This window comes from Ostrinia nubilalis, chromosome 5, assembly GCF_963855985.1.
Source record: "Ostrinia nubilalis chromosome 5, ilOstNubi1.1, whole genome shotgun sequence".
Lineage (NCBI taxonomy): Eukaryota > Metazoa > Arthropoda > Insecta > Lepidoptera > Crambidae > Ostrinia > Ostrinia nubilalis.
Window position 1 is genome coordinate 12,543,900 of NC_087092.1, and position 20,197 is coordinate 12,564,096.

General features: G+C 38.4%; 2 protein-coding genes across 3 annotated transcripts; one reads left to right on the plus strand and one right to left on the minus strand.

The window, feature by feature from the left end:
- The first annotated feature begins 146 nt into the window (after positions 1 to 146).
- LOC135071939 (uncharacterized protein YdcI) lies at positions 147 to 11,999 on the plus strand. Of its 2 annotated transcripts, none has more exons than XM_063965827.1 (13): positions 147 to 401; positions 622 to 1,121; positions 1,374 to 1,527; positions 1,692 to 1,918; positions 2,253 to 2,495; positions 3,093 to 3,327; positions 3,698 to 3,819; positions 4,130 to 4,277; positions 4,525 to 4,608; positions 8,488 to 8,630; positions 9,152 to 9,364; positions 9,647 to 9,903; positions 11,139 to 11,999. In XM_063965827.1, exons 1-13 carry the CDS (start codon positions 339 to 341, stop codon positions 11,324 to 11,326), a joined length of 2,577 nt encoding a protein of 858 aa, XP_063821897.1. In that variant the 5' UTR covers positions 147 to 338; the 3' UTR covers positions 11,327 to 11,999. The 2 variants fall into 2 exon arrangements, with proteins under 2 accessions (XP_063821897.1, XP_063821898.1); XM_063965828.1 differs by having other exon boundaries at positions 373 to 461.
- A 61-nt stretch (positions 12,000 to 12,060) lies between these two features.
- LOC135072145 (cilia- and flagella-associated protein 65-like) lies at positions 12,061 to 20,141 on the minus strand. Its single transcript, XM_063966097.1, has 25 exons — positions 19,942 to 20,141; positions 19,610 to 19,829; positions 19,186 to 19,340; positions 18,669 to 18,788; positions 18,298 to 18,580; positions 17,780 to 17,861; positions 17,411 to 17,701; positions 17,194 to 17,326; positions 16,797 to 16,960; positions 16,540 to 16,707; positions 16,381 to 16,447; positions 16,137 to 16,307; positions 15,823 to 16,011; positions 15,603 to 15,679; positions 15,253 to 15,523; positions 14,615 to 14,854; positions 14,146 to 14,319; positions 13,929 to 14,072; positions 13,737 to 13,852; positions 13,530 to 13,649; positions 13,328 to 13,460; positions 13,121 to 13,258; positions 12,635 to 12,756; positions 12,436 to 12,558; positions 12,061 to 12,285 (listed from the first exon to the last, which is right to left on the minus strand). Exons 1-25 carry the CDS (start codon positions 20,050 to 20,052, stop codon positions 12,186 to 12,188), a joined length of 3,912 nt encoding a protein of 1,303 aa, XP_063822167.1. The 5' UTR covers positions 20,053 to 20,141; the 3' UTR covers positions 12,061 to 12,185.
- Positions 20,142 to 20,197: the final 56 nt, after the last annotated feature.

Consider the following 20,197-nt stretch of genomic DNA (forward strand, 5'->3'; position numbering starts at 1 on the left):
TGTTTACTTATTTGCATTTCCATGTGCAATGTAGAATTTTTCCAAATCCATTGTTTTGAAAATAATACAATACGTACACCATAAAGATAAATATTTTCAAAATAATGGATTTGAAAAAATTCTACATTGTACATCATAAAAACAATAATTCTTTGAAGGTTATGAGGGCCTATGTGTGCGTGAACTGTGTGTATGTGTGCGTGGACTTTATGTATGTATGTGTGCGTGTACTATGTATGTATGTGAGCGTTACGTACGTAGGTTAAGTACAGGGAATTTAACACCAGGCTGTCAATTAGTAGGTTCAAAAATTTGACAGAGAGGGTTCTCTATTTCCTATGTATTACTTTTCTCTATGTTTCAAACTTCATCATCAGCTGTTCGTGTTTGTGTTTTGCTTGGTTGGTTTGGTTCAGTTTTTAGTTTTTCTATTAATAATGATAGCACCGATTACTATCTAGGTTAGTTTATGATTTAAAATAAACCTGTGATTTGTTATTTTCGCAATCAGCTAGCAATATTTTTCTATAGTACTGGCATGATTGACTGCTCTTTACAATACTGTTTACGTTTTCCGCTACATTGACTAATAATACCTGTGTTTCGTAATTATTTTACTAGTTTAATAGGTACGTAATGGAAAAAGAAACTGCCAGTAAACGTGTCGGCACTGCTACAAGAGGCAGAAAACGTAAAACTTCAGATGGTGAGACTTCTGAATCCGAGTCCAAAAGGAAAACTACAGTAAAATCTAAAATAAGTGATCAAGAGCCAAAAACTAAGAAACCAAGGCTTAAAAAAGAGCCAATAGTAAAAGAGGCAAAACAAAAAGTAATTAAAAAATCGTTAAAAGAAAATACTGAGATGGGTTTAAATAGCTCTAAAAAAGTAATTGAAAAGCCATCAAAAGTAATTACTGAGATGGGTTCAAATAGCTCTAAAAAAAGTGATAGTTACGATGGAAATTCTACAATGTGGGATGAAGCAGAAATGCTTTCACTTCACCAGAAGATACCAAAGAAACTGGCCGAAAACTTCATAGAGTTGCTGGAAGAAGGCTGCACATTACCCTTTATAGCGAGGTATCGAAAATCTGCTGTGGACCACTTGATGCCTGACAAGTAAGTAATGCTTTCACTTAAAAATATTGATATCACCTAAGAGTGAGTACACCTTTAAAATATGTAGATAAGCAATAATAATTGTTTGTAAAATTGAATGCAGTCAAATTAAAAATTATTAGGTAATGCTAATCCTACTAACTACTTACATCCTGTTTATGAAGTTAATTAGTGACTAACCTAACTCAAACCTTAACAATAGTGCAAGAAAGAGTAGTTGAACACTGATAAAATGTTGGTATTCTTTTTTAGACTTCAAGAATTGTTTGAATGCTACCAAAGTGTTTCCCAATTGAAAAAGAAAGTTAAATCAGTCATAGAAACTCTAAAAAAGTCAAAAAAGTTAACTCCAGACATAGAAAAGAGCCTATTAAATGCAAAAAACCTGTCAGAAGTAGATTTAGTGGTAAGTATTCCTTCAGCAGTCATTATTTAGTTCTTCAAACATAATTTTTCTACAACGTTTAGGCTATGTGTTACTTATGTCTATGAAATTAAGTCTTACGCTGTTTCAATTATTTTTTAATTTGCTCCACTAAAAAAATATTGTAAATGTTTGTTAAATTTCAGTATGCTCCCTTGAAATCGCACTCTTTATCATTGGCTGAAAGAGCCCGAAACCTGGGTTTAGAACCTCTTGCAATTCGTGCCTTGAACGGCGAATTTATAGATCTCAAAACGGTTTGCACTGATGACGAAGAGTTGAGCACTCCTGAAAAAGTAGATGCTCACATCACACATATTATCGCTGACATTATTTATAAAGATACAAGAGTGCTTGAACAAATGAGGAACTTGTAAGTACAATAACTCGTATTATCACAACATAAACTTATTAGTGATTTATATTGAAATAAAATAACTGATACACCAAACAAAAAAATAGCAAGCATGCCCTCTACTATCACATAATAATAATGACTGAGTTTCTTGCGCTGCTTCTTCTCAGCACTAGCCCATTTCTTGTCTCGAAGCAGTAGTAAGGTTAATATTGGGACGTGTAAAAGTGCTTTTTAAAAGCCTATTTGCAAAAATAAATTAGTTTTATGAGTTTTAATGTTCTGCCAAGAGTTTTTACTAAAATAATAATTATGATGGAAAAATACTTCATAATTTTCTAATACGTTTCAGGAAAGAAGAAACTAGATTTACAATCCAGAGTAGCAGAACCAAAACTTCAACAAAAGAAAAAGATGATGGTAAAAAAACTGATTCTAAGTCTGACCCAGAGACATACAAGTTGTATTTTGAATGGAAATGTCCCAGTCAATTCATTAAGCCCCATCAAACATTAGCATTGAACAGAGGAGAAGATGAGAAAATCCTCATTGTTAAAGTGGTTGTCCCTGATTGGTTTTATAATAGACTGGAAAGGTAAGACTAATTTTTAAGTACTTTTTGGTAGTAAAAATTGTAGATACACACATAATTTGTGCTCATGACTAGCACAGGCAGCCTAAATTATGATAACTGGGCCATCAGCAGTGCATTTTTTGAGTTCAATGATGCACCACCAACCTTTATTAATAAATTTAACAGTATTAGAATAGGGATGTTTCCTGGGTAAAAAAGCAAGAGTTTTAATTAGTCCGTCAGTTAGCTTATCAAAAAATACTCGACACCTATTTTTCACTTTTTAAAACTAATGAAAATGTAAAGAGATAAAGCGTGCCAAAGTTCTAAAGAAAAGGCCCGTGACGTCAGTGAGTGCGTAAAAGTGCAGCACTTTGTGACGTCGCGCGGAACTTTAACGCACTATAACTTTGTAATTATTTGTTTGATTGACAATTAAAAATATACGTGTCCAATATTTTTTATATTAAAATTCACGGACTAAAAAATTTTTTTAGGATACTAGCCTATTAAGTGAAGTGACACATTTAATTAAACTAAGAAAATTAGTATAGTTTTGGTAGTGAAGTGTGCAAGAATCATCCCATTTAGTAACCATTTACTTTTATATTTTTCAAGATTTTGCCTTACCCTGTGGAAAAGTAATTTCTGGGTACGGAAGGGTCTGATCGACGCCTACAATCGTCTCATAAAGTCATGGCTGTCAAGACAAGTCAGATCTGACCTTACGTCGCAAGCGCAAAAGGAAGCAGTCAAGACCTTCACCACTAACATGGAGAAATACCTTCTGACTGAGCCAGTGAAGAACAGAACCATTGTAGGATTGGATCCAGGGTTTAGAGCTGGTTGTAAGGTAGTTACGTTTTTGTTTAGTAAAAACAGTTGCACAAAAGTACTTATTCTCTTTAAAACGTTGCGTGCGCGAAACGTGTCGATATGAGTCGTTTTTAAAAGACACGCAGATTCGTTCTCTACGAGGGCTCATACAAATACTACCTTGTAGATAATTATCTGTTTCATTGCAAAATCGCCCTTATTACAGATGAGTAAGGTGCCATAATTTTAAGATTAAAATAGCTGTGTTAATAGGCCCTCATCGATATGTATACAAACACCCTCGTATACCACGTGGCAATCTCAATATAAGACATGCACATGCCTAACTATGCCATAACGTTTTGTATCTTACTTTTGTCTTTAAACGATACATTGCTATGTTTTAGGTGGGGATAATTAATCCTAATGGAGACAAGCTGGATGCCTGCACCATTTATCCTAATTTGCGACACATGAATCAGAATGATGCGGCAGCGAAACAACTGAGAGGTCTCATTGCGAAATACAAGTACGTATAGAGCGACTGAAAGAGATAACGCTATACAGGGTTGGAAACGATAAGTGATCTCACTCGATAATTTCTAAACTATACAAGATATGGAAGCTGGAAACATTGAATTTTCAGATAGATCCAGTTAATTCTGTAACATATTGGTACCGTTTGTAAGAGCTCGTGAAGCACTTTCGGGATCAGTAACCAGATTTTCGATATCTTGTAGAGTTTGGAAATAATCGAGGGAGATCATTTATCGTTTCAACCCTGTAAACTTCGGGTTCGTAAGGCATGTAGTAATATCTAATGGAGGTATTTGTTTCAGAGTAGAACTGATCGGATTAGGCAACGGTACAGCGTGTCGTGAGACAGAATTGTGGTTGAAATCGCATAAAATTTCAGAAAACATTCCTATTATTATTGTGCCTGAACAGGGCGCATCTATTTATTCTATAAGCAAAGAAGCTCAAAAGGTACATTTTATAACACATTTCTTTACATTTGTATGCGGTTATTTATTCTTAAATGAATCCTGTTAATTCCTAATAAATTAAATTACATCCTGTATCTCTTAGGCTGAGTTGCACCACCTAATTTTAACGGTAACTATGACGATAACGGGTGCTTTTTGTGTGGAGTTTGACAGATTTTTGACGTTTGTCAAAGTTAAAGTAAGATGGTGCAACACGCCTTAAATTAAATCCTGTATTCTCATTTCAGGAACACCCAAATATGGATCCTAACTTGATATCGGCTTTGTCAATAGCAAGAAGAGTTTTGGACCCATTAGGAGAATTAATAAAGGTATGTACTTATTTGGCGACTGAATCATTCAGAGCACGTTAAGAGCGTTTACGTCTAGCGTGGCATGTCAAGTTTAGGTAATTTCGATGCTATTTTTATTCACACTAAAATAATTATGACTGTGTGCGTGTTCTCACGCTCTATAGTCAAACCAAAATACTTTGATCCACCATCGTAAAAGTGTGCCAGGCTGTCAAGTGACAGCTCAAGGAAACTATAAAATCTTCAAATCTTCCAACACCGACTCCATAATTATAAATAATGGTATGCATTAGTCCTAATCAATAATAAATACGTAAATTCTTTATCAAATAGTAAATTATCAAAGGTTTTTTACTATTTTGAGAATATTTTATACAGCCTATGTTCAGCAGAAAAAAAATTGAATTTTAATGGTGAGAGATTTTTTCAAATCGGTTCTATTCAAAACAAACTTTTCCTGCTTACTATTCTTTTTTTTATCCGGAAAATGCATAACATTTCATACCCACCAGCTGCGGGGGCAGCTAGTGGGTTATGTGGGGTTCTTCCTACCAGAAGGTGGGTAGCCCCTACACCCACTAAAAACCTGACTGTTTCTGCCATGATCCATTATGAGTGATATGAGGGAACGCGGGACATCGCCATTGGCTGTTGCCTGTAGCATTCGTCCTTAGCCGCCACCAGACACCTCCATGTCTAGCGACCGAGGCCTGTTAGGAAGGGACAGTTGGAGACCATAAGCTGTCCTCTTGCGCCCAGTGTGTCGGCGGTGGATAACCGGAGTGTCGGCTGAGGCCTCTCGCTCCCCCTTTCCACTGCTTCTTTCTGTGAAAGAACACTTTCACAGAAAGTAAGCACACTATACCATAAGATTATTTGTCTCATCATATATTTTATACTAATGTAGATATTGTTTCCGAAAGCGAGCGGGTTCATTCCGTACCTGTATGCTTCATGCGTTCTCTAGCAAAAGCTGAAAATCAGTGTTCTGCCCTTTTGAGGGTAGTGTTTATACTGAGCTCTTTGCTTTTTGCATCGCTGCGGCACACATCACTCTGACGCAGGGAACTAGGGAACAGGGAAACGCTAGTCATCTTTATCTTATGTTGTTTTGTCACTTTTGTTATGTTGCAACTGTTGAAATTATTACTAACCTGTGTAATAAAATACCAGTGGTGTCACCTAGTGTGTTTCTTGACTAACTAACTTTATTTCGATATTGAATTGAATTTCAATAGCAACTATACATAATGTGTGTGTTAAAAGCATTAAAAAAAGTGTGTTACAACAAATAAACAATTTATCTATCTATGTCACGCCTCTTCCCGATTGCTAGGGAGAGGTCATTTGCAACCGCCGCTCGTTCGCTTAGGCTGGGAACTGTTGGAGCGTGTCAGTCTGCTGCGGTGACTCACGTGCCAAGACTGCAGTGTTAACTGACAACCATCTACAGGCTCTCAGCCTATACGGTGGAGGAATGGCCCGAAGCACCCATGGCCCGAAGCACCCATGGCCCGGTAGAACCTGGGTCGCCCTTTGTGTGAGGCGATCATGCCGTCGCACCCACTCCTCTAATACAGGCAGAACTGCCTCTATGGTGCGACGTAAAATTTGGCTGACGGCCAGGCGTACCCTTCAGCACTCTAGGGCCTAGATCCTCAAGCCTCTACCTTTTGGTTTCCACCTCTCGTGGTGCACGTACACGTACGTACATTTCCCCTTGGGACTTATGGTCACCTCGCAACTGGCGTCTATTCTCGTCGACACTAGCTTTGTCGCCACTGAGTATTTATGGCATAAATAATATCGATTGACACATACTTTCCCAGTTGTAGCTACAGGCTTTCTCACAACTTATGACAAATTAGAAAAATACATCCCAATTATGCCTAGTGGGGACGTACACAAATATTGACGCAAATGTCATCGTGCATGACATACGTAAAGTAAAAGTCAAGTAAGACCAGATGAATACAAATATTATTAATGTTATTTTGAACTAACGGCCGCCTGCGACTTCGTACGCGTGGACCTCGTTCATATCATCATATTTTTTTTTTTTATTATAGCCTACTAGCTTTCCGCCCGCGGCTTCGCCCGCGTGGAATTTTGTCTGTCACAGAAAAACTTTATTGCGCGCGTCCCTGTTTCAAAAACCGGGATAAAAACTATCCTATGTTCTTTCCCGGGACTCAAACTATCTCTATGCCAAATTTCATCAAAATCGGTTGCGAGGTTTAAGCGGGAAAGCGTAACAGACAGACAGACAGACAGACAGACAGACAGACAGACAGAGTTACTTTCGCATTTATAATATTAGTTGGGATAATTATGTTAATCTGGTTTATAAACAATAATACTGTAAAGTTTCAACAAAATCCGTTCAGTAGTTTTTGAGTGAAACGAGTAACAAACATCCAGACATCCAAACTTTCGCATTTATTATATTAGTAGGATTGTTATACGTCGCCACTAATGACAATAATTTTTTTCCCATTTATCCTCAGTAGGGACATAGTCAGTGTCCACAACCGGGAATAGACGGACTGCGGATACTATGCGGTATCCACGAATTACCTCAGCCTGTGCCTCAGTGATATCATGCGTTGCGCTTTTTTGAACAGTAGGATGCTCCACGACTACACAGCACTGTGCCATACTCGAGCCCCATATAGGACCATGTAACGCGCGACGCAAAAATATAGTCAGCGACTCAGTGCAGTCGGGCCTCCGAGATTAGGCATCAACTGGCTTAGTGCGCCGGCGGTAGCCAAAAGCTTAGGGGTGAGACGATTCAAGTGGCCGTCAAATGACCACTGTCCAACTAACTACAATCCGAGGTACCTACCGCAAAGATTTTCCGACTGTAATATGTTGTGTATGTTCCCCCTACAACTAGGTGGGACCCTGCTGGCAGAGCATTCTTAACTATTCTGTAACCACCTATTTATGGCAAATAAATTATTAGTATTATACCTCTTTATAATATTAGTATACATGCATAACTTGCTGTTCCAAATTTTCGTCATTCGTTTTCGTTTCATCGCTAAAAATAACTTAATTTTATTTTTCATTACGTCTGAAATAGAATTTGTAGTAAAAATAGACTGTAATGAAAAATAACAATAAAATATTTTAATTACCACGTGATCGCAAAATCTACCACCAAGATTTTGCGGATACACTATAAAAGTCCAGCTACCTGTCAAAGATCAACGTACGCGTGACACATGTCAGCAGAGCACCGAGCGACGTGACCTCACTCTGGAACGCCTCGAGGCGGACTGAATTTGAACGATTCGTGCGCGGCGTTTTATAGTACTTTTCAAATACTCATAGAAAAAAAATTACAATGAATTATTTTAAATTTCAAAGTAAATATTTTAGATAAGATATTCTTCTATTATATTAAGCTATTTTTGTGTTGAATAAAGGAAGAATATTGGTGAAAAAATCACTTTGATTTTTGTGTATTTCACGTTCTTTTAATTTGTAATTTCTTATTGTAAAATGCTTAAATCTAAAAATTTTCTCAGATAACTATTTGCCCAAGGATCTATGCTATAGGATATAAATGTTCGTTAAATCGTTTTCACAGTATTTTTATAAAAATTTCAGCTTATAAACTGACGCTAAAGTGGAAATTTACAAAACCTGTGTGGACTTATCTTGATAGAATTCTTAAATACTAAACTAATCGCAATATTTTCTCAATTAACTATTTAGACGACGAAATTGCCTAACTATTTATGCCTATAAGATATTTGTAGTATTACTGGTTAATGATTGTAACGAGTTGAAAAAGTACTGTTTTTGCGCCAAACGGCGTAAACGCTCTTAAAGTATTTTAAATTTTAGCCAATAGAAAAGTAAACAGTTAAATCATTTTTTATACAGGTTGATCCTAAAAATTTAGGAGTAGGATTGTATCAGCATGACATTCCTCCTAAAATGCTGGAATCTGCATTGGACTGTGCTGTGGAGAAAGTCGTGAGCTTAGTGGGTGTGGACATCAATACCGCATCGCAAGCTATGTTGAGGTAAGCAAGAATATTAATAGTAATGCCATCCACGAAGACGCGCCCCACCAATTTTTGGTTTGGAAGCTCGGGGTGCGGGAAGTTTGATCCGAGCAATCCGAGCGTCATTATTGTAGTATGCGTATTGCGTATGCACTCATGGATAAGTAGCGTGTACCGATAACACTCAAATATTAGCGGACTGCGGAAGAAATAGGGGGTGCGTCTTCGTGGATGGCACTATCTATACTCTACGCCGTACGCTAACGTACCATAATGAGGGCTATCATTTTAGCGCTCACCAGTTGGCGTCACTGTAGAGTAAGGTCACTATCACTTGCTAGTGACGAAGACAGTGGACAGAGGACTATCGCATTTGCACTCACTAGAATAGCGCCATTGTAGCATAAGGTCAATATCAAGCGCCAGTGGTGCCAACTGTTGAGTATAAAAACGATAGCCCTCATTGTTATAATGAGGGCTATCGTTTTTGACAGCAAAAAGTTTCTCCGTTGACTAACCTCAATCTCGATCATTTTCAGACGAATATCTGGACTAAATGAAGGTAGAGCGACCAAAATTTTGACCTACCGCCAAGAAAATGGCGGTTTCAAGAGCCGCGCAGAAATCCTGAAGGTTGGCGGCATTGGGAAGATAACCTATCAGCAGTGCGCCGGGTTTTTGAAGGTGTTGGGAGGGACTGAGCCTTTAGATGCGACTATTATACATCCAGAAAGTTATAGTATAGCTAAACTGTAAGTAAAGCACTCAATAGTCAGTTTTGTCGGATAACCCAAATTGCACTTTAATCCCATAATCGAATAAGATGTCCGAGTGACTAGTCTTATTTATTTAATAAAGTTATCAGAGATTCATGTCTTGAGAGATTTTATGTGCTAAATCGTAGCCGAAACCTGTGATAGATATTATATTCCTAAATATTACCTGAAACTTAATCAGAAAGTACAGAAATTGGTTTTTAGTTCTTTTTCACATTAAACCAGTGTCACCCTATGGCAAGTGATATCTTTTTTCAGATTCGCAAAGAAAATCGGAGTCAACATCAAAGATCTTTCTCAACCCAACTTCCCAAGTTTGGTAGAAACAAAAACTGCGTCCATCAACATAGAATCTACAAGCGCAGACTTGAAAACCGACACTTGCACACTGGAGCTCATAATAAATGCCTTTAAACAGAAGTCCTATGAAGATAACGTCATCACCTTCTGCAGACCTGTGTATTCTTTGACTGTGCAGGCTAAAGATGATATTCAAGAGGGAATGACACTCACAGGTAATATTAATATTTTCGTCTAAAATATAACGCCTCTGTTTTTTGCAGTCCCTATGATTTTAATTACAAAATTCTACTGTAGTTGCGCCTACCAGTTGGCGCCACTGTAAAACTGCACCCGCCAACTGCTACGGTTTTCAAATGATGTTTCATATGACAAAGTAGTCTTGTCTTAGATCTGAGACATAGCAGTTGACAGAGGTTGCACAGATCTGAGACAAAGCATAGGAGAGGTTAATTATTCGTCAGCGGCGCCAACTAAAGGCTCGCACACTCACTGCAGGCGCCCGTCGCACAGTCGCGACAGCAATATAATTACGCGCGAGCGATAAGGATGGGTAGCTTGGGGTCATTGGACAAAATTCTACGTGCTCACGGACCAGGCTTTAGTGAGCACAAAAGACAATGCCGGAAATTGGCGTCTTTTTTTTTTCGCGCGGCCATCGACCATACCATGTTTTTTGGTTACAAAATAGTGTAATAAACCAAACTTACTACGACATGTATACCTCTAAACTCAGTCTGAACTGAGTTACGAGCATTAGAAGTTTGATGTTTTACATACTAAGATTTGCTTTTTGCGCGCAAGTTTTGTAAGAAATTGCAACAAAATAGTGACGTCTTTTTTTATTGCGCTGATTCTGCTCCATACTGATGACTGGAGCCTATAATTGATGTTATTGTTTGTTTACACATACAATGTCACTATTTTGTTGCAATTTCTTACAAAGCTTGCACGCAGAAAGCAAATCTAGTATGTAAAATCATCAAACTTCTAATGCTCGTAACTCAGTCCAGACTGAGTTTAGAGGTATACATGTCATAGTAAGTTTGGTTTATTACACTATTTTGTAATCAAAAAATAAGGTTTGGTCGATGACTGCGCGAAAAAAATAAGACGCCACCTTCCATACAAAATCTGGCATTGCCATTTACCTAAAAATCCGACCCGGTAGTCGGATTTTGTCATTTTGTCTGATGGTACATTTTTGCACACTATCCACTATACTTTAAAATATGCTTCAGTTATTGAAACATAACATAAACGGTTACTTACGAGTATGGGAGAGAGACTGGACCTTATTCGCTTGTAGCGCCAACTGGTAAGCGTTAATACGGGAGCGATAAAGGAGAAAAATAATGACGAAAAGATTCTAATTCAATAATCTATTGCATGTTTAGTGTTGTAATTGGTAGTTTTATAAGTATTTTAGCGTCCTTTTTACATATTCCAGGCGTAGTCCGTAACGTGGTACCGTTCGGTTGCTTTGTCGACTGCGGAATAGGAGACAACGGCCTCATCCACCGAAGCAATCTTGGCGCTAACCAGACGCCCAAACTCGGCGACCGAGTCTCCGTCACTGTGATACCTTCAACGAAGGCCAACAAGCTGCAGTTAAAGTTGGAGAAGATTCTAGACTGATCGGTAAATGTTTAAGTATGTTTTTATCGTTAGTGTTAGGCTAAGTACAGATGGGCGCGATAACGTGCGATCATGTAACCGGTCTTATGGGTCGCTCAAAGAAAGTTGAGGCAAACACGTACTGATGTAATATTTGAATATAGAACACACAACACATTCAAGTTCAAATATCGTCAGAAGGGGAATACACTAGCTATCTATCACGCTCTTGTTAAATGTCTGCAAGCGAGACAGAAAGCAATTGTCAGTTCGACTACGCAAAACGTCAGCGCAGACAGCGTAAACAGACACAATCTTTGCTTGTGTTGATGGCTTCAACTCTTGTTGAGCGACCTATAAAAGAACATCTAGCCTAGGCGCAGACCATCGATTTTTCGTCGGCCGATAGTTTAGTCGGGCAGCTGATCAGTATGGGCATGTATGGAAGTGCGCACATTACACCGATTTGATTTGGCCGATTCTGAAAATCGGGCCCAACTATCGGCCAACTAAAAATCGGTGGTCTGCGCCTAGTCTTAAGGTGCTCCCTCACTTGGAGCATTTGCCTGTAATATAACTGAAGTCTGAAGCCTTAAGCTGTCAATTGCAGACTGACTACCTAATTGGTAAATGTTTATGTATATTTTGATTGTTAGTGTTAAGAATAATTATAATAATTTTATCGTTGATTATCGCTGGTTATTGAATTAAATTGACTTCAATGGTTTTTATGGTTTATATTTAGTGATAAAAATAACAAATTATCAATTCTAACGTAAAATAAGTTAATATTTCGCTGGGACTTCTTCCATTCTTAGGGCTTGAGTCAGAGGCAGCCATCAAATAGCAGCTTCTTCAAAACTTAACAATCATCATAGTGTTATTCTGCTTCTAATATGGAAACGTCGTGCTTCGGGTTAAGGCTATAGACGTGGAATATTGCTTTGTTGACTATCGCATCGCATATGCCCGATGTTACTCTGAAAAAATAATCCCATTTGTAGCAAAATATTCTACTCTTAGAGGCAAAAGCAATACATGAATCTCTTATAGGTAAGGAATTAGCAAAATAAGTCGAATTTTCGGAAAGAAACGGTAAAATTTAGAAAAAAGAAAAATATTTTTCGTACCGTCTGCTTAGCCTCGACTTTGTGTCTGTCTCGATAACTTTGAGAAGTTGTTGATAAGTCGGAATCTCCTCTTTGGAGTAAAACATTATTTGATTTTTGAACATCTTGCTATGCAGTGCATCCCTGAAAACAGATTATACATTGAAATAAGGCGATGACATCTTAAAAAAAAAAATGCCGGGCACATAGCGATGGTTACCATAATATCCCGTCGATGATTCGGATAATGTCATTCATGGTCATGTTGTTTCCACTCGTGGTTCTTTCTCCCCCTCCCCCATAGTCGTTGAGGTCAGACGATAACAAATCATACGGCGGGGTCTGAAATATCACATTTATATTATTTCAACTTTTTAAACATCGTTCTTAATTTATTTTTCGGCAATGAGGGTTTTCGCGTATGAAAAATCCGCCAGATGGCAATACGTAGACGCAAGGTCCAAATGCTGCAAGATTGGTTATTTTTTACATGACATTGACAGATATGTCAAAATCCACCAATCAGGCAGCAGTCAGACCCCACATCCACGTCCCGCCATCTAGCGGATCTTTCATACGCGAAAAACCTCATTCCAAAAATTTTACCATTTTATTACAAAATGTCCCGTTCGCTAAATGATAACGACACATAAGTATCAATATTTTAGCCGCACACTCTCGTTGCATTATTTTTGTATTGATTTACCTGTTCCCACATTTGCTTCAACAGCATTCTGGGGTAGCCATCACGTTGTCCCTTAGATGATACTGACACTGTCATAGACAAGTAATATGGTTGTGGTTTCTCGATATCTTCCACGTATGGAGGGAAATCATTTATGCCCTAAAAGATAAAGAACAGCTTAAAATACATGAACTACATGGACTGCTGAATTTTAATATAATTGCTTACAGGATGAAATAATCCTTCTTCGATAATAATAAATTCCTGATTGCACTTTTCAATCTTGCTTCGTCTCAGCATTTCGTTTCTTTGATACCTCCTTCTTTCAGTCAAATCTAATATTTCACACGCCACTGTTGTTCTGTAATTGATTTCAATCTTATTTACGAAATCTTTTTTAGGTCTACTAGATAATTTAATGTATTCTTACGTAAACGTTGCTGGTTCTTGCAAGGTATAAACCGTCATAGTTATCCACTCGCTACATTTTGGTTGAATCACACCCCAACAAGGTGTCATCACGATGTTCAGAATATTTGCTATTCTTTCCCTAAACAAATATATTAATACTTTGTAGTTAATGTTCATAAAGCGCTAATTCGCAATTTAAGTTTGATGTTGTTATAAATGCACTTACGGCAACCAAATAAACCGCATGATATGATCAGTGTTGTTGCATAGAGCAATGATATCCCTTGACAATGAATGCGTAGGCATTGGCGGGATAGTGATATGCTCCATTGATAAGTAAATCTGCAACAACCAAGAATCCTTGACAACTATTCACTGGTTAAGACTAGTTCACCAATAACTTTATTTTATTACTTACGACATCATCTCTGAAAGAAGATCTAATGACCTTTTGAATGTAGGTAGGAATGTCCAGCCTTGTCTCTACGCAATTTGGGAGACCGCCTTGTCCCGTCACCAAAATCTTGACCGTGTCATATCCAAAGGAGCAGTAGAAGATCATCTACATAGATTAACAGCTATGAATGGGAGTCTAATGTGCCATCTTTACGATAAATAGAAAAGTTCTAGCTTGCCTCATAATCAATCATTTCAGTGGGCATAAAGGCGAAGGGTATGGCCAGCTTTCCCAAGGGCGGCACTTCGGCGAAGTATAGCAAACATCGTAAGACTGAATCTGGGGATATCGTGTTACCCCGTAAGAGTCGCCAAGTCGTGAACACTTCTGTAGGGTTGTAGAGCCACACGATCTGAAATCGATGTGAAGTCTAATTTAATTTTGGTCTTAGCAAAAGGTCGATTGGACGAAGATATTTGACATTGATGCGGACTTGAAAATACTTTCTTTGACCTGAATTCTTTGAGTTAGAAAGCAGAGGCTTCAGTCAGGCTTTGCTTTCAATCAGTTGTTGGTCTTACGGTCTTTAAACACGCGGCGTACGTGTCAGCGTCAGACAAAGATACCACATCAGTATATTTCTATAGTAAATTTCCGTTTATAGGAGACCACAGCCTTAAAGCGATCTTGTTAAAGGTTTAACTTACTCTGATCACTGGATCAAGGTTATTAATAGGAACTCTTCCACAATCCAGCACAGCTAAATATTCTGTGATTCCCACTGGCCTCCTTAGGGGCGTTAGTATGCCTCTGGTATTCAAATGTGCGTACATGTTTATGTAGAGATAGATGGTCCTTTGGTTTGGCAACGTCATAATGTAACACAATGTGTTTTGGCCCTCTAAGTGGTAGTTGAACTTTAGGTGTAGGAGGTTTGGGATTTCAGGCTGAAAAACATTATTAGATTAATTTATTCCATCTTAACAGGATTTGCCCGGTTGGTAGCGGCCTGCGTCCAGCGCCTTCCTGCTACCTTTATGATGTCGACCAGGCAACATGAAAAGTATTGGGGGAGGCCTATGTTAAGCAGTGGACGTCCTATGGCTGAGATGATGATGATGAAATAGGATTTGAGTACTACCGTCGCATACACGTTTACCTCATTATTGTGATAGAGAGATAAAGATTTTGTATGTATCGATGGCTTGATGTTTGGTGGTTTGGAAGTCAAGAGCAAAAAATTGCTAAGCAAGGATCAGGCTATCATAATTTGATGTAGGCTGAGAATGATGAAATGATTATTATGTTGAAATCTTAGGTAATGCAAAATAGTTTAGTGATGTACCGTTATCATGCCATTCAGCGGTGTCAGCTCAACCAGCGGTCTGTGTATGCACTTATGTCTCATTTCATACGTCGATATGCCGGTCTGGACTTCGATCATGTTGCAGTCGCATATTTTCTCTCTGCGCAGACTCCACGGCACTGGGGCCGCGTAAAGGCATCCCATCACGAAAATGAACTCCACTAATCCTGTCCTCACACATAAGTCAGGGGCGAAGATGTTTACGGAGAGGGGTTTGTTAGGCCGGCAGTCTTCGAAGGCTTTGTTTAGTCTGTAATGGTTAATCATTTATATAAGAATTCTTTTATTCATCATTCTAGTTCGTTGAAAAACTTCTAAATTTTACCTACTCGTTAACATTTACGATATTCCAAACGCAATGGTTGCTCAATATTACTGGGCATTTTACAGAAATTGTACGTTTTACCTGTAAACAAAGAAAACTGAGGACTCTACACATAAGTGATTCGGCTGTAGTTTTTGAACGACAAGTCCCGGGTCCCATAACCCGAAAACCATAAACATTTCTTTCTCTCAATTTTACTTTCTCTATAAGTATGCGATCCATACCTTGGGTGTTGGATAAATGCCGTCATACCAAATCGTGCAAATGGTCTTCTTTATAGGCTGTATTTCTTCTATCTCGTCGTGTTCAGTACGGAATAGCACCGTATATTTTATGTCAATCTGACGAGGGCCAGCTCCATCGGGAGTCACAGTCATTTTCACTTCGCAGTGGTTAGAGGGTTTCAAACTATTCTGTTGAATATATCACGATAATTTTCAGAATAAACCATGGTTTAGAATGTGCATCAGTCCAAAAAAGTAATGGATAATACTTGCTACCTTCTACTATTACAGAGAAATTCCAACTCAAAACTTACTACAGTAGAGTCTATTTCAAATCTGTCACCACTGAAGTCGTCTTCTAATCCGTCTATAAGGTGAAACAGCTTAGAGGTGAAGAAACAAGACCCGTAGTTGTATAAGGTAACTGAGAACATTAAGTTTTCTCCAACCACGATATCGTGAAGGTTTGTTGATTTCGGAAGAACCTGGAATAACGGACAGGATAATCAGAGTCGGCAAGAATGATCAAGCCAAATTATTTCAGCAGTCAAACTATACCCTTAAATCTGGAAGCTCAGAGAACCCTGTGATATGGATAAAGATTTCTGTCGGCTCTCCAACAGGCCTGCAAGTAGGTATTATGTAGGTATTCGTTAGATGTTTAGTGACTCATGTAAATGAATCCTATTGGGAAGTCCAACCCGAAAATTAACTAACCTCCCGTTAATCAAACAGACACAAGAACAGGTCACAGTCGTCTCGTAGACCTTGTTAGGAGTTTTAGGGAAGAACCACCAATGATACCGCACTATTTCTTTTGGTGGTAAAACTAATGACCCCGAGCTGGCGCCGCCCAGCCAAGGAACGCTGTTTAGTACTCGGATACTGAAATAATGATACAAATAGTAAAATATGGTAACCTAGGTGAAGAAGGTGGAATAAAGAATATGATAGCTATCTGTAAAGCAACTTACTGAATCTCCATCCTAGTGATGTTGTGCAAGTAGGCGGTGCAGTAATTGGTGCAGCCAGTGACGGTAGGTGGAAACTCGTACATGGCGTGGGTGGCAGGGTTGTACCCGTGGGACATCACCTCCACTTGACTGATCTCAGCATTGCCGCAGAAGCAGATACGGGCCTTATGAGGTAAGTATTAGAAGCATGTGTAGAGCCACATCACATCAGAATAAAGCCCAGTGTAGTTGCAAAATGCTCTATTAAGTACAACTACGTAAGATAATGTTCAAGTAATTAGCATAAAAAAAACTCATAAGCCAATGCCAGCCATGGAGCCAATAATTGCAGAAGAACGTCGTAACGTCATAAAAAAAAAACTGATTACCGTAAGCACAGCTGGTTTGACGTGCCTACCTTCTGAACTTTGTTTATGACTAGGTCCCATGTTTCATAATAATCGCCGAAAGACTTCGGTTCCAACGCGACTGATATTATTTGCCACCCTCGACTCTGAACTATGCCGCACATCGGTAAAACCACAAAATTCCTGAAAAATAACATTAATTTCGTATAATTTGACGATGTACTCGTACCTAGATAGGAACTGTAACTGGCGTTAAGTATAACTCACGTGCTGTAAGGCGCTTCAAACTTAAAATACATAGGAATCTCAAGTTTATTAGCCAACATAAAGTTTGTGAAAGTCGTTCTTGCTGGCACAGTGGGTGGGAGGACCACTTCTATTGGGCAATCCCACTCTGTAGTCCACTCTGTGCAGGGTGACCAAGTGTTCCCGATACAAGGTATACGGAACCAAGTGTGCTTCATTTTGACAGTGCTCGTGTCTTCGCTATCATCATACCTCTTGTATTGAAAATCACCGCATATTAGATAGCCGTATACCTCATTTACTATTTTAGGCCTGAAATATTTTATGAAAACTTATGTGGTGTTCCTACTGAATCTTAAAATTCCATGAAACGTGGAAATAGAGTCTTACCTAAACCTCACAGTAAACAGTCTAGACTCGTTCGGTGGGATTACCGTGTCAATTGGATCTATTATAAAAATATTATCAGGATCTGCAACGAGAATGTGATCTAAAAATATTTTACATCTGCTTTTTGTCGGTCAAATGCGACTGCTCGTTATGTAGGCCATCTGGCCAACGAGATTGTGTAGTTGCAATTGTGTGTGACTTTGACGCATGAGAATTATCTAATTAAACATCTGAGACGTAGCCCGTCGTACGTTTCTTTTTTATTGCTCAAACAGGAAGGTAGATTACAATTTCGTAGCTCTTGTTTTTTCCACTTGGCATCATGGCATGGCAGTTCCTTTTAGGTAGGTACACTTAGGGTGGATTCGACCAAACAAGAGTAAATATTAATCTCAGAATAAATCGTCAGTTTTAACATTTATTTCCCATATCAACTGTCAATGTGCCAGTAATACCTAACAGGAGTTATTCGCAGATAAAAGTTTGGTCGAATCGGGCCTTAAAGTAGTTACACGAACCTGGCATCCACTGTATGTAACCCTCCTCTTGCTCGTGGTTTGTAACACACAGCGTCTGCGATATATTCCTCGTGATATCAGAGACGCTGCCCATACCGAAATCCAGGTATCTTTCAAACACAGACGCCGATGGAATGTAGCTAAGCCGATTGAGACTGTTCTCCATGAGGTGAGTGAAGCGACTCTTGCGCTTCCAATTCTTCTCGAAGACATGGTCGTTGATATTGAAGAGAGGATTGCCTGGTAGGACTACTGTAGCTAGAGCGTTCAAGAAAAGCGGTTCCTGGAAATATGAACCATATTTTCGACACGATTTAAAGATCTATACCTACATTGGTCTAAAACATTTCTTGAAAGGTGAACCTTCTTACCTGATTCAAAACTAGGCAGACCAGTTCTCCCGTATAAATTCCGAGCGCGGTGCCAGAAAATATTACAGTCGTCGTAATGGTTTCGTAAGCCCTGATAAGCCCACAGTTTCCGGTGGATATCTGTTTGGAAACAACCAGCAGATTGGTCAGTAAGTATGTAATGAAAAGTAGGTAATTTAAACTACGAACTATTATTTTATCTGTTATAGTTTGAATCACTCGAACACTAATATTGCCTTGCCCGAATACCGTGTCACTGAGTCACACAAGTGACAACTCTACGTGATTCTTGTCTATCAGCAAGTTTCATTCGTCATCATCAGGTATCATGGGAAATACCTACTCATGATATACAAATGACTAAGTACGACCGCGATATACCTATTTCAATTTCAGACGATGTGGATCATTGAATCGCAAGCTGTATCACCTCATCTTCATGTGGTTCGAATGGTTTCAATCAATGCAAATGGTGTTTATTTCGTAAAAAGCGACCTGAGCATTCTACATTTCTAACCTGGAAGTAGCCTTGTCCACCCAAAGGCAAAAGCCACTGGTACGTGGTCTCTACTGCCGATCGGTTCACTATATTTATCACGGCCTTTCGATGTTCCGATACATTTTTACAAACTCGGAATACAAGTTTCCTTTTGCTAAGATACACCTCTGGACCTAAATGAAATGATAACATACTCAAAATAGTGTTTTTTTTTTATCTGGAGCTTACTTTACATACAAACTTAGCAAAATAACTTTATTACAACTTTCCTATTTAAGTTGGACATTATAACATTTACCTACTTCGTAGACGAACTAATGCCACATTATGGCATACTCTCCCAGTCAACATTTGGAGCCTGGAGTAAGGTGGTGCATTGAAGTATGGAGTTATCGGTTTATGTAGGTCAAGATACTTACTTATTCTTTAAAGAGAATCTTACCAAAGCATTTTCCAACGATAGTCAGTCTATAAATACTTCCAGAAGTATCTTCTATCACGTAATAGTCTGTATACGATTGCCCAGACAACCGGGGTCTGAACAAAATCCTAACTTCTGCACTATCCCCTGGCCTTACAGGAGTTGAAGTAATCGTCAAATTAAATACACGATCGATGCTATTCAAAATATACATCAAAGACACGCGGTATGATAGTACTTTCTGTAAAATATTCATTAATTCACAAGTCAGAAACATTAATTGAAAGCAATAAAATAAATTACCTTTTTAAATTCATTAAAATGTAACGCTGGAGTAGGTAAATAAAACTAACATCCGATGAGTTTTCGACTACAATGATTTTCTCCGCTTCGGTATCCACACGAACAAAACCAAAATCTACAACTTTTATTGGAGAAACGCTTTCATCCGAAAAGTTCTGCATTTTATAGTTATTTACAGGTTCTGCAATCTAGAGTATGAAGTAGAAATCTCTATTCTTAGAAATAAATAATAAATACACAAGCAATCAATTTTCTCCAAGAATGTTTGATTGACAGTGTAGTGAAAGCCATCACAATATCAAAATA

Coding starts and splice junctions, on each gene's coding strand:
- LOC135072145 (XM_063966097.1), bottom strand. CDS start 20,052: ATGCAGAACTTTTCGGATGAAAGCGTTTCTCCAATAAAAGTTGTAGAT. Junction 16,448..16,539: donor GTCTGTTTGATTAACGGGAG/GTTAGTTAATTT, acceptor ACCTACTTGCAG/GCCTGTTGGAGAGCCGACAG. Junction 14,073..14,145: donor CTGAAATGATTGATTATGAG/GCAAGCTAGAAC, acceptor TAATCTATGTAG/ATGATCTTCTACTGCTCCTT.
- LOC135071939 (XM_063965827.1), top strand. CDS start 339: ATGTATTACTTTTCTCTATGTTTCAAACTTCATCATCAGCTGTTCGTG. Junction 1,919..2,252: donor CTTGAACAAATGAGGAACTT/GTAAGTACAATA, acceptor AATACGTTTCAG/GAAAGAAGAAACTAGATTTA. Junction 9,904..11,138: donor AGAGGGAATGACACTCACAG/GTAATATTAATA, acceptor TACATATTCCAG/GCGTAGTCCGTAACGTGGTA.